Raw genomic sequence first — 13,341 nt, 5'->3', positions numbered from 1 at the left:
CTTTTCTTCCTGGGCTGGCTTTCAACCCCAATCCTCAGATCTCAGCCTCCCGAGTAGCTAGAATTACAGGTGTGCATCACCAGAACCCAGCATTCTGAAGCCTGCTGGCAGCTCTGGCCTTGGCTGACCTGCTTGGCTTGCCACAGTGCCTGCTGCAACCACGCATGCTCTTGAAAGCCTGCCAGTGCTTGCTTGGCACGGTGGAGAATGACCTCAATTAAGACGCCAGCCAAGGCACCAGCTGCCACCCAGAGGTGTCACGGGCACAGCTCTGCTTCCAGGCTGCAGGGGCCACAGTGTGTGAAGTAACCAAAGGAGCCTGAACCCGACTGAGGGACTGAAGCCCACAGGGAAACAGAAGACGGGTGACTCTGTGAGGACACCGCGCACCGTACCTTGTTCCGGGTGAGGCTGTTGTACAGGCGAAGCTTGCACCGCTCAGTCCCAGCCGGAGGGGCCCAATGGGGCTGCATGCGCCGGCCTCTACCTGGAAGCAGAAGAACGGCTGTCACTCAGTGCTCAGAAACCTGTGCAGGTCACCATCGCCTTGTGAGACCTGGTTTTCCCAGTGGAACTGTGCTTTTCGATGAAGCCACATTAAGCAGTAAGTCTCTCTTGCTTTTGTTCACACGCTCAAGGTAGGCACCACATTCCAAGGAGCTGAACTACCAGCATCACCAGAGATGCCCATGAGCCGCCCATGTGCGGCCCAACGCCCCACAGTGCGTGCTGTTTGCCACACACACTGCCCCGAGCCACACGTCCGGCTCCACACACACACACCATGCCTGGAGCCGCCCATGCGCGGCCCAATGCCCCACAGTGCACGCTCTGCTTGCCACACACACTGCCCCGAGCCACACGTCCGGCTCCACACACACCATGCCTGGAGCCGCGTGTCCGGCTCCATGCACACACTGCCCAGAGCCATGTTGTATGGCCTTGGCATAACGACTGCGGCCCAGCCCTGCTCCTCCATCCACCGTGGCCACCCCTCCCCAGGAACCCCCTGGCAAGGGGACAGTCCGTGGGGGCTCTGTGGGACACAGGCCCCTTCTAACATCTAGAGACACCAGAGCCAGGGGTGACAGTGTAAGCAGCCAGGGCAGGCTAGTGAGAATGGCCTCTGGCCACTCCTCATCTCTGTCCCCAGCAGCAGGTGGCAGCTGGCATCGCAGCGGCAGCTGAGCACACTGACCTCTGGATACCACTATGCCCCTGTCCCCAGGCCCCACTGGCCCGGGCAAGCCCTACAGTCCCTGCTCTCTTGCCTGCTCCTGCCACCACACTGCTCAGCCCTCACTGGCCGGGGTCCTGAGCCTCTAAGACAGACTTGGCCACCCTCGGCCTGCATGTCTGAGAAGAGCCTCACGATTGTGATTGTCTCTGGAGCTAAGAGAAACCACAAGGGTAATTTTTTCTGCATGTGCTGGTGGGGATTGAACTCGGGGCGTGGGTGCTGTCCCTTAGTTTTCTTCACTCAAGGTTAGTGTTCTACCACTTGAGCCACGCCTCTATGCCAGAACTTTTTGCTGGTTAACAGGAGGTAAGAGGCTCAGAGACTTTTCTGCCTGTGTTGTTCTGAACCTCAGTCCTCCATCTTTGCCTCCTGAGTAGCTAGATTATAGGTGTGAGCCACCAGCGCCCGGCAGCCTATAATTCTTTCTGTACACCTCACACGCTCAGCCCTATGAAGGTGACCAGAGGTCAAGGTGGCCCCTGCTCCGCCAGCATGCCCACCTTGCCCCTTAGCCTGCCCAGAGCCAGGCCCTGCACTTCCTTCAGCTCTGCACCCTGGCCTCAGTGGCCCATAGCAGACTCCAATGTACCTTAGAACAACGCCTGGCCCCAGGCAGCGCCTGATTACCTCTGCTAAGCCGCAGAGACACCTGCACGACCGAAGGCCTCCACTCAGACCTGGTACCCATCAGATCTATCGGACCGTCTGCCAGCTCAGCTCACGGGGTCTATTTCCTGTGTCCCAGACACCTCCGCCTCCTAGGAGGGGCTCTGCCCATGGGTGGCCTGCAGGCACTCGCTGCTGGTTCCCGCTGAGAGAAGCAAGGTGTGGTCTGGGCACTGGCCATGCACAGGCCCTCACCCTTGCCCAGGCCATGTTGGCCAGGACAGAAGACACTGACCCGAGAGGCCAGGGCGAGAGAAGACAGCCAACTGTAGGAAGATGAGGGGGGCGACAGACAGGCAGACAGACAGACAGCCTGACAGACTGCATCAGGAAGTCTATCCTATAGGCAACTTCTGGTTTGAGCACAGGCAGCCAATTCTGGCTGAGGAAAACCTCAGATTCTTAATCCAACATCAAGTGGCAACGCCAAGTGCAGTCTTACAGTCACTTTAAACCATCAATGCCCTCAAAGGGAAATCTCCCATCCCCCATGGTGTTCAAGTGCTGTTTTACGATTCTGGTGACAGTCCTGCCTCATTAAGATCCCAAAACTCCAGACACAGGGGCAGTGCCGAGGGCCACCATGCCGAGTTCTCCTGCTGCCAGGCCATGTCAATATCGGGCTTCCGGCTCCTGTCAGGACTGCTACTAGGAGTAGCTGGGAGGCATTGCAAGGACGTTTGGCAAGGTCAGTTCAGATTTGCAAAAGGGAAAGAGAGACCAGGGGACGGGGTGGGGGGCAGGGTGACCCACTACACAACGCCCGACTTTCCCGATCAACCGCTCCCTCCCCAAGTCCGTGGGACTCACTTTTAGATGAGTGAGGGTCTCCCACACCTCCTGATCGCCTTCATCCCCACCGCCTCCCTGAGCACTGCCCGCCTTTGTGTGAGTTTCTTCTGGGACAGTGTCACCTCTCCACAGACAGCCCTGACCCCAGGCCGCATGGGGTCAGTGTTGAAACAAGTGTCCCTGACCCAACACAGTGCACCAGCACTGCACCAAGAGGAAACAGGACAGGGGAAGCAGGTGACACTATGCCCCAGGATGCGGGACAGGGGACACAGGTAGCACTGCACACTAGGAAACGGGTCAGAGATGCAGGTGGCACTGCGCACTGGGAAACAGGACAGGGGACGCAGGTAGCACTGTGCACCAGGACAGCTGAGCCCAGAAAGCGGGACAGGGAGGTTGGCAGGCTCACGGATGAAGGAGCAGGCAGGAAGCATCTACCTGGCAGGGGCGCAGCCAGGGAGAAAACTAAACTAGAAAATTGAGGTGCACCCACACGAGGGAGAGGGCAAGGCTGCACACTTATCCTCCGGCAGACATGGCTTCGTCCACGGGCGGCCGACACCCTACCTCTGTGAAGGGCCTTCCTTGGAGTAGGGTGAGAGCCAGCCAGCTGGTTCAGGGCCGGGAGATCAAGGGGACCTCCATGCTGGAGCCGAAGAGAGAAGGCTTACAAGGTAGTGGGGGGGGGGGGGGGGCAGGAGGAGGAGCAGAGGATGGTTGGGCGGGGCTTCAGAGACACCTGAGACAGGCCCAATATGGCTGCTGCTGAAGACTGGGAGGGTCTGGGGCCGTCCCAAAGCCTGGGTTCCAGCCCCACCTGTGCTTTCAGCGCTGGCTCCTGCAATCTTGACTTGGACCCTGGGGGCAGGACAGGCCTGTCAGTGCCTGGGAGCCGCCCATGGTGGCAGTGCCAGGGCGGCTGGCAGCTTTCCTCCCCACGGGCCAGGAGGCCTTTGAGGAGGAAGCTCTCCTTTGCCCCTTGGCACGGATGGGGATGTGTCTGTTTCATTTTTCTCAAGGCCCAAGAAGGAAGCCTGACGGGCTGAGGCTGAGGCTCTGAGCCAGGCTGTCTTTCTCCATACTGGCCAGCCCCTTCCCTATTTCATTTCTCCAGTCTTGCTCCTAGCACTATGACTTGAGGCTAGATCAAGACAGGGAGAAAAGACCCTGACCCCAAGCTGGAGATGAAGGGGTCTGACATGCAGACGTCACCTGGGGTCACCTAGGTCATCATTCTGGGCAAGAGACCGCCACGGAGCCACACCTCTCACCTGTGCCAAGGGATGTGATTTGCTGAAGGAGAACCTAGGAAACTGAGATACAGCCTAACCGCAGAACCTTGGCACCACCTTTGCATGCCTGCCACCCCCCACCCCAAGACTGGAAGGCTCCCAGGAGCCCCCAGTAACTGGAAGACCACACACAGCCTGTCCCGTGTAGAAGCAAGCATGCTCACAGATGCGGGAGCCACGCTCCTGGGCCTCAGGAAACCATGGGAGGGGGCCCTCTGATGCCAGAGCTGACGATGAACCCAAGCCTGAGCCCCGGGAACCCCAGCATTTCCTCCTGAGACAGCAGCAGCCACGTCTGGGCTGAAGTCACACAATGCAGAGATGGGACCTGCTCTCATCTCTGGAAGGTCCATACCAATTAACTACCCTTTCAAATTTATTTTCCCCAGTACTGGGGTCTGGGTGCTGGCCTTCAGCTTTTTTACTCGAGGCTAGCATTCCACCACTTTAGCCATAGTGCCATCCCAGCTTTGTTGTTAATTGGAGATGAGTCTCACAGGCTTTTCTGCCCAGGCTGACTTTGAACCTCAATCCTCAGATCTCAGCCTCCTGAGTAGCTAGGATTATGGGCCTGAGCCACCAGCACCAAGTCTGCTTTAGAATTTAATGATATAGGGGCTGGAAATGTGGCCTAGTGGTAGAGTGGTAGAGCTTGCCTAGCATGCAGGAAGCCCTGGGTTCAATTCCTCAGTGCCACATAAACAAAAAGCTGGAAGTGGCGCTGTGGCTCAAGTGGTAGAGTGCTAGCCTTGAGCAAATGAAGCTCAGGGACAGTGCCCAGGCCCTGAGTTCCAGCCCTGGGACTGGCAAAAAAAGAAGAATTTAGTGATATAACATGCATAGAGACCCCCCCCCCCAAAAAAAAAAGAGAAAACATGCATAGAGAAATTCTGAGATCTTATGGAAGAGACAGAAAAGAACCAAGTCAAGTTAGAGCAGGCAATAGCCCAGTATGGCAAGTGGCCCCTAGATAGACTGGGTCATGGCAGCTCTGCTGAGCTAGCCACAGTAGTATCTGTTCCTGAAGAGAAAACTCCATGGGCCAGGATGCTAGCTACACTATCCCCAAACCAGATCACACAGCCCACCGCTCCTCCCCCCGGCATCCACTGCTCCTTCCCCACAGGACACTGGCGGAAGCCCTCGACCCTGGTACACAAGTCCTACGGCAGGGGAGTCAGTTACTCACTTGCGTGGAGCCCACAGGGCTCGCCTTTGCCACAGGGGCCACCCAGGAGCGCTTCTATGTGCCTGAACCACCGAGCCACGTGGAAGAGCCTCGAGTCCGTGGGTGGGGCCGAGAGCTGCCTGAACACGTCCACGTCTGCCTGGGACAGTGAGTACCCCTGGACATAGCTACGCGTGCTGAGATGCTGGTCCAGGGCCCGTGCCCTGGCCGCCTCATCACTAATGCTCAGAATGGACCTGTAGTCGGCAGCTGCAAAGACAGAGGGCACAGGAGGTCAGGCAGCAGAAACAGGAGGTCAGCAGGTGGGCAGAAGCACAGGACACCAGGAAGGCAGGTACAGGCCACAGGACATCAGCAGGAAGGCAGGCAGGCAGAAGGCTGCTCAGAGGTTGCAGGCAGCAGGGTAAGGCATCCAGAAGAGGCAGGTCCTTGGGTCAGCTCAGAGCTGGGTGGCCGGAGGATGAGGAGTGACTGTAGTGAGGGACTGTAATGGCTGGGGTGATGGATGGGAACCATTTGCACCCCAACACGGCTGCCTGTGGATTGTGTATGTTCAAATGGTTCATTTTCCATTATGTTTGTAAAAGCTCACAAAGAAAAAAAAAATAGTGGAGGGCTGGTGGCTCACACTTATAATCCTAACTACTCAGGAGGCTGAGATCTGAGGATCATGGTACAAAGCCAGCCCACATAGAAAATGCTTGAGACTCTTATCTCCAATGAGCTAGTAAGAAAGAGCAAGTGGTAGGGGCTGGGAAGGTGGCTCAGTGGTAGAGTGCTTGCCTTGCATGCCTGAGGCCCTGGGTTCGATTCCTCAGCACCACATAAGCAAAAAAGAAAAAAGTCGGAAGTGGCGCTGTGTCTCAAGTGGTAGAGCACTAGCCTTGAGCTGAAGAGCTGAGGGACAGTGCCCAGGCCCAGAGTTCAGGCCCTACCACCGGACCAAAAAAAAAAAAAAAAGAGCAAGTGGTAAAGCATCAGCCTTTTGTGAAAAAGCTAAGGGAGCGTGCAAGGCCCCAGTACCAGCACCAAAACAAACCAAGAAAAAGGCCCACATCCCTTTTCTACAGCTCCAGATTCTGGAAGCTGGGGTAGAGCCTCAGAGCCCTCCCTACAAGGAACCCTGCACTGAGATCATACGTCTAATGTGGCCTCCCGCAGCCCAAGGCCACTTTTCCAGCAGGAGCCAGCCAGCACAGCCGGCCTCTCCTCAGTGCACTGGCTACAAAGGGTCTCAGCTGTGAACCAAACCATAACTCGGGAGCCCTCGGGAGGGAGAAGTAACTCCTAAGCATACCCACAGACTCCACCACCCATCGGCATCTGTGCCACTTGCACTGTCCCCTTTAAATCACAAAAGCGCCTCTGCGGGGTGGGGAGCTCCTCCTGAGGTCTCTGGCTGACTGCCTCTGAGGTGGGGAGCTGGGGTCAGGTGCTGCCCCCTGATACAGCCTTCCTGAGCAGGAGCTGATCGTAGGGGTAGCTCCAGACCCCTGGCATGGGTAGAGCCTGTCTTAGCCTGGGGCTTGAGTCACACAGAAGCCTGATCTGGAAGACTCCACAGGCTGAGGGAACTGCGGAAGGGTTCCCCCCCCCCATGGTGTCATCTGGGTCACTGATGAGCTGTGCTGGGAGCCCAGAGCTCTGAGCTCATCGCTCTACTCCTCTGCTATCGACTCACTACCTGCCTAGTCCAAAGCCAATCCTAAAATAGACACAGAGCAAACCCGAATGTGGGGTTTCTCCAGGAAAACCCGGAACTGCCCCAAGACACCAGGATGGATCACAACGTGGAACAGAGCATTAAGCCACAGCAAGCCTCTCAGCCCTGGCTGGCTCCTCCCCCAGAGCCAGGGACAGGATGTCCCAGAGCCAGGTTCTTCCTCTACAGGGTGAGGCTGGCCTCTAGGTGCAGAGCCTCCCTCTCACCCTCTGCTTGGATGTGCAGCTCACATAGACTGCCCACAAACATGCCTGCTGGGAGCTGGCACCTCTCAGGAGGCTGAGATCTGAGGATGGTGGTTCTAAGCCAGCCTCAGCAGGAAAACTCCAATCAACCCCCAAAAAGCGGGAAGTGGAGGTGTGGTTTAAGCAACGAGTGCCAGCCTTGAGTGAGGGAAAAAAACTAAGGGACAGTATCCAGATCCTGAGTTCAAGCCCCAGCACAGGCACGCGTGAGTGAGGAGGCCTCAGACCCGCAACCGCCCTCAGACTCCCAGGCCAGCATAGACGCCAACTGCAGACCAACGACCCACCTTGCAAGTGTCCTGCCCCAGGTCTCCCTGCTGGGCAGTGGCCAGGCCCAGCTTACCCCACTGAGCTCCTGCGGGTGAGGGAAGCACTTCCCAAGCCAGCCTAATCACATCAAGGACAGACGCCCCCTACACACACCCTATACACACCTACACACACACCTACACACATACCCTACACACACACACACACACACCCCACACACACACCTACACACCCTACACACACCCCACCCTACACACCACAACACACACATACACACACACACACACACACACACACACACACACACACACACACACACACACACACACACACACACACACACACACACACCCTCTGTCCCACCTAGAAGGGGCAAGCCCCAGATGACCCCCCCCCACCTCCTTGCCCTGCCCCAGTCCCACCTTTGGCCTTTCCCCCACCCATGGCCCTTCTTCCTGCCTCCACTGCCCACCACTCCCCACTCATGGGGTCTTACTTTGCTCTATCTTCAGCAGTGACAGCGGAGTCTGGAACTTTCTAGGCTGTTGGGGAATAACACAGAGCGGCACAGGCTATCTTGCCTGGGGCTAGCAGGACCTCAAAACGCCCTTCTCAGGGACCCCAGCGTGTGTGACCCCCATGGGGACAGCTGCCTGTCACCCCTTGGCTTGCTCAGCTGGAGATTCAGGAGAGACGCCTGTGGGTGCCGGGCGCCCCGCAGACTGCCCCCTCCTGGTCCTCGCCTCCTCCTCCTCTTCAAGCAGGTTTGGGGGGGCAGCCCCTGGCTCCCCGCCCCAGTCAGTATGACTATGGAGTGCGCATGCGGGGGCAGGAGGTGGGTGGGCCTGCACTGGCAGTGTGAAGGGGGCACCAGCACCACTCACGACCCTGCCGCCACCGCCGCCGCCGGGAGCTTCCACTTCACACCCCATTCCCGGCTGCGGAGCACGCCAGGGCCACTGGCCCTAAGTAAACAGGCGCATTCTCAGACACTCAGGTGAAGCAACAACCTCCCAGGAAGGTTCCACACCACCCAGACATCCTCCAGAAACCCAGCAGCCTGTCCAGTGGCACCTGCAGTGGCTGATCTGGGGTTTTTTGGTGCCAGTAAGGGGCGTGAGCGCAGGGCCTGGACGCTGTCCTTTAGCTTTTCCACTCAAAGCTGGCGCTCTATCACTTGAGCTTTATTTCCAGCTCTTTGCCTGTTATTTAGATAAGGGTCTCACAGTCTTCCTGCCCAGGCTGGCTTTGAACCATATCCTCAGATTTCAGCCTCCTGAGTAGCTAGGATGACAAGTGTGGGTCACTAATTTATTATTTTGTGTTGTTTTTTGTCGGTTGTAGGGCTTGAACTCTGGGGCTTGGGTGCTGTCCCTGTGCTCTTCAGCTCAAGGCGAGCTACCGCTTGAGCCACAGCACCATTTCCGGTTTTCTAGTGGTTTATTGGAGATAAGAGTCTCACGGATGTTCCTGCCCGGGCTGGCTTTGAACCGTGATCCTCAGATTTCAGCCTCCTGAGTAGCTAGGATGACAGGTGTGGGTCACTAATTTATGACAAGAAGATGAGGCGTGTGAGAAGCACATTAGAGGAACTGCCTACACTGTGGACAGAACCAGGGAGCCACAGCCCCTTGGGGGTCTGACCAGTCCCCCACCTAGGCCAGAACTGAACAGCAGGAGAGGGGGCAGGACAACAGTGACACAGTGTCACCCTGTCCCCACAGTGGACAATATTCAGTGCGCCCTTCTGGGTGGGGCAGACCGCCAGGGTCCAGCGGTCTCCACTAGGCAGGGCTACAAGTGGTTTCTTACCTTTTGCATCTTTACAGTTCTACAGGAAGCCTCTGTTAAGTCTCATGGAAAACACGTACAAGGGCTGGGAATGTGGTAGAGTGCTTGCCTCGCACGCATGAAGCCCTGGGTTCGATTCCTCAGTACCACCCACACAGAAAAAGCTGGAAGTGGTACTATGGCTCCAAGTGGTAGGGCACTAGCCTTGAGCAAAAGATCAGGGACAGTGCCCAGGCCTCGAGTTCAAGCACCAGGACCGGCAAAAAAACCACCACACATGATCCTGACAGCCACAGCAGCAGCGCTAAGGAAGCAGTTCCAGGATGGGGCGGAGGGGTGGTGGAGGCTCTGGAGACGGGCCCAGCCCTGGGGCGAGCACCAGCTCTCTGCTGGTATGTAAACCATGCTTGTAACAGCATCCCCTTGTAAAGCTGCGAAGCACTAAGTGAAATTACACTTATCAAGTGTTTTACACTCCTGGTACACAGCCAGCGCCCAGCCCGCCAGCATCAGGGTAATGATTCTAACTGCCAGTCACTCCCAGAGAGCTCCCCGGAGGAGGCGGCGCTGGTCGGGATGGCACGCGCTCCCAGGGCACCGCGTGGAGCAGCCTGCCCCCCACTGGGAACGAAGCCCTCTCAGAGTGGGCAGAGTGCCTGCCGTGAGGCCAGGGAGTCCCTCAGGAGTGCCGGGAGGACATGAATAACAATAGGCAGCTCTCACGCGGTGCTGGGTTGGAGCTAGACCTCAGGTGGCCACCAGTCTGCGCGGGCAGACCGGCCCCCTCCCAGGCCCCCTCTGCAGCTGGCTGTGCTGGAGCTGGCACCTGCCATTCCCAAACTCCTGCCACCACAGGCAGGGCAGCCCATACACACAGCCAAGAACAGCGTCCCAAAGATGGATGTGACTGTCACAGTGCTGGAAGAGACCACACAAAGCTCCTGGCACAGGCAGAAAACCAGATCACTTCCCACAATGCACTGTGCAGACAGGTCACTAGCCAGGCACCTCCTCTCTCTCCCACCAGCTCCCACACCGCCCTCAGTGCGCTTCTCTCCCAGGAGGCCTTCCTGGTCCAGTGTGACCAGGTGGACAGGACTCCAGGGACAGGCAGCGGGGCTCAATTCTTGGAAGGCAGGTACCAGGGCAGCAGCGCAGGATTCTGCTCACCTTGAGCTCTCAGGAAGGTCAGCCTCACTGGGTAGGGTCTACACCTTCCCACTCCCTGACCCTCTGCCTGCTGCTAAACACCACCTCTTCCCCCCACCTCCGCATTCTACAGTCCTACTTTGCAGATATACCAGCAATACCCTGCTTGTGAGGTACAACTGCATCCATTTCTGGGCCAACAGGTCAAGACCTGAGGCCAAACCACCCCTCTGAGTCCAGAGTCTACTGTGCTATTATTTATTATAGAGGGCCCTCAAGACTCGTTCCTGCCCCAGGGAATGACCCCATGCCTTCCTCCTTCCTGGAAGGATGCTACTGGTGACAGAACACCCAACTTCCTCACACACAAAGACAAAAGACAGACATGGAAGTGGGCCCAGGTGATAGAGCACCAGCCTTGAGCGTAAAAAGCTAAACAAGAGCTCAAGGTCCTAAGTTCAAACCCCAGTACTGGACAAAATGACAAAGAAAGTAGAGCTGGGAAGGTGGCTCAGTGATAGAATGCTTGCCTTGCAGCCAGGCGCTGGTGGCTCACGCCTGTAATCCTAGCTACTCAGGAGGCTGAGATCTGAGGATCGCGGTTCAAAGCCAGCCCGGGCAGGAGAGACCATGAGACCCCTATCTCCAATAAACCACCAGAAAACCGGAAGTGGCGCTGTAGCTCAAGTGGTAGAGCGCTCGCCTTGAGCTGAAGAGCTGAGGGACAGTGCCCAGGCCCAGAGTTCAAGCCCCACGACCAACAAAAAAAAAAAAAAAAAAAGAATGCTTGCCTTGCATTCATGAGGCTCTGGGTTCGAGTTCTCAGTACCACCTAAGTAGAAAAAGCCAGAAGTGGCGCTGTGGCTCAAGTGATAGAGCGCTAGCCTTGAGCTGAAGAGCTGAGGGACAGCGCCCAGGCCCAGAGTTCAGGCCCATGACCAACCAAAAAAAAAGAAAAAAGAAAAGTAAGAAAATGCCACTTGGCATTCTCACTCTAGCTTCTGAGTACCACACAAAAGCTAAAGGCCACAGTCTCCTACCTGGGCATCTGGAATCCCGAGTTCATAGATGAGCAAAGAGATGTATTTCACCCTGCAGTGAGGACCACAGCAAAACTTGTGAGCTTAGTTCTTTTCTCTTTCTCTTTTTTTTCTTTTTTTGGTGCCAGTCCTGAGACTTGAACTAATGGCGTAGGTGCTGTCCCTCAGCTCTTCAGCTCAAGGCAAGTGCTCTACCACTTGAGCCACAACGCCACTTCCGGTTTTCTGGTGGTTAACTGGAGATAAGAGTCTCACAGACTTTCCTGCTCTGCCCAGGGCTGGCTTTGAACCATGATCCTCAGATCTCAGCCTCCTGAGTAGCTAGGATTACAGGCGTGAGACACTTGCGCCTGGCTCAGCTGGCCTCAAACAGGAATCCTCAGATATCAGCCTCCTGAGTATCTAGGATCACAGGCATTAGCCACCAGCAGTAGTTAGGACAGTCACTTTTGATGAACCAACCTTAGGAATAAAAACCACACAGAGCAAGGTGTGGTGGCAGACACCTATAATTCCATTGCATATGCTTTTAATCCCAACACTGTGGCAGGCAGAGTTACCAGGATGACAAGTTTGAGGGCAGCTGAGGCTACAGTGAGTCCCCCATCTCAGAAACAAACGCTCAGAACATAGAAAAACACAGCATCAAGGTATCTAGGAAGACTATGAGGGCTTTATGATTTTATTCCTGTCTCCCCAGAGAATGTCCCAGGCTCTTACCTCTGAGGGTCAACCAGGAACTGCAAGTGTATACATATGTATATATGTGGTGTGTACATGTGTGTATAATTAACCCACAAGTGGCTCAAGTAGCAGAGTAGCAGTCTTGAGAGAAAAAGCTAAAGAAGAATGTAAGGCCCTAAAGTGCGGTGCTGGTGGCTCACACCTGTAATCCTAGCTACTCAGGAGGCTGACATCTGAGAATCATGGTTCAAAGCCAGCTCTAGCAGGAAAGTCTCTGAGACTCTAACCTCCAATTAATCACCAGAAAACTGGAAGTGGAGCTGTGGCTCAAAGTAGTATAGCACTGGCCTTGAGCAAAAAAGCTCAGAGACAATACCAGGCCTTGAGTTCAAGCCCCATGACCAGGAAAAAAAAGAAATAAGACTGTAAGACCATGAGTTCCAGCCCCAGTCCTGGCACAACAAAAAAAAAAAACAAACCACAAGACCTGGGGGCATGGCTCAAGTAGTACAGTGCTTGCCCAGCAAGCATGACACCCTGAGTTCAAGCAAGTATATCACAAACATATGCAAGCAAAAACAAAATGTGTGGGGAGCTGGGCACCAGTGGCTCATACCTGTAATCCTAGCTACTCAGGAGGCTGAGATCTAAGAATCGCAGTTCAAAGCCAGCCTGGGCAGGAAAGTCTGTAAGACTCTCTCTCTCTCTTTTTTTTTTTTTGTCATTGGTGGGGATTGAACCCTGGGCTTGGGCACTGTCCCTGAGCTCTTTAGCTCAAAGCTAGCACTCTGCCACTTGATCCATGGACCACTTCCAGTTTTCTGGTGGTTAATTGGAGATAAGAGTCTCACAGAGGGGCTGGGAAGGTGGCTCAGTGGTAGAGCACTTGCCTTGCATGCCTGAGGCCCTGGGTTCAATTCCTCAGCACCACATAAGCAAAAAGAAAAAACCGGAAGTGGCGCTGTGGCTCAAGTGGTAGAGTGCTAGCCTTGAGCTGAAGAGCTGAGGGACAGCACCCAGGCCCAGAGTTCAGTCCCCACGACCAGACCTAAAAAAAAAAAAAAAAGTCTCACAGAGTTTCCTGCTTGGGCTGGCTTTGAACTGTGATCCTCAGATCTTAACCTCATGAGTAGCTAGACATGAGCCACTGGAGCTCAGCCCATATGACTCTTATCTCCAATAAACCACTCAGAACACTGGAAGTGGCACTACGGGTCAAGTGACAGAAGGCTAGCCTTGAGCTGAAGAGCTGAGGGC

General features: G+C 55.7%; 1 protein-coding gene across 2 annotated transcripts in view; it reads right to left on the bottom strand.

Moving 5' to 3' along the window:
* The window catches only part of Cars1 (cysteinyl-tRNA synthetase 1), a 40,031-nt gene that overhangs the window by 25,062 nt on the left and 1,628 nt on the right, over window positions 1-13,341 (bottom strand). The window contains exons 2-3 of one of the 2 annotated variants that reach the window (XM_070009673.1): window positions 5,183-5,431; window positions 396-487 (exon numbers count right to left, since the gene is read on the bottom strand). In XM_070009673.1, coding sequence (XP_069865774.1) covers window positions 396-487; window positions 5,183-5,431 — 341 coding nt within the window. The remainder of the gene's footprint in view (window positions 1-395; window positions 488-5,182; window positions 5,432-13,341) is intronic. The other variant, XM_070009674.1, reaches the window with a different exon arrangement.

This window comes from Dipodomys merriami, unplaced genomic scaffold (genome assembly GCF_024711535.1).
Source record: "Dipodomys merriami isolate MVZ:Mamm:240054 unplaced genomic scaffold, mDipMer1.0.p SCAF_78, whole genome shotgun sequence".
NCBI classification, from domain to species: Eukaryota; Metazoa; Chordata; class Mammalia; order Rodentia; family Heteromyidae; genus Dipodomys; species Dipodomys merriami.
This window is presented reverse-complemented; position numbering and strand designations above follow the sequence as displayed.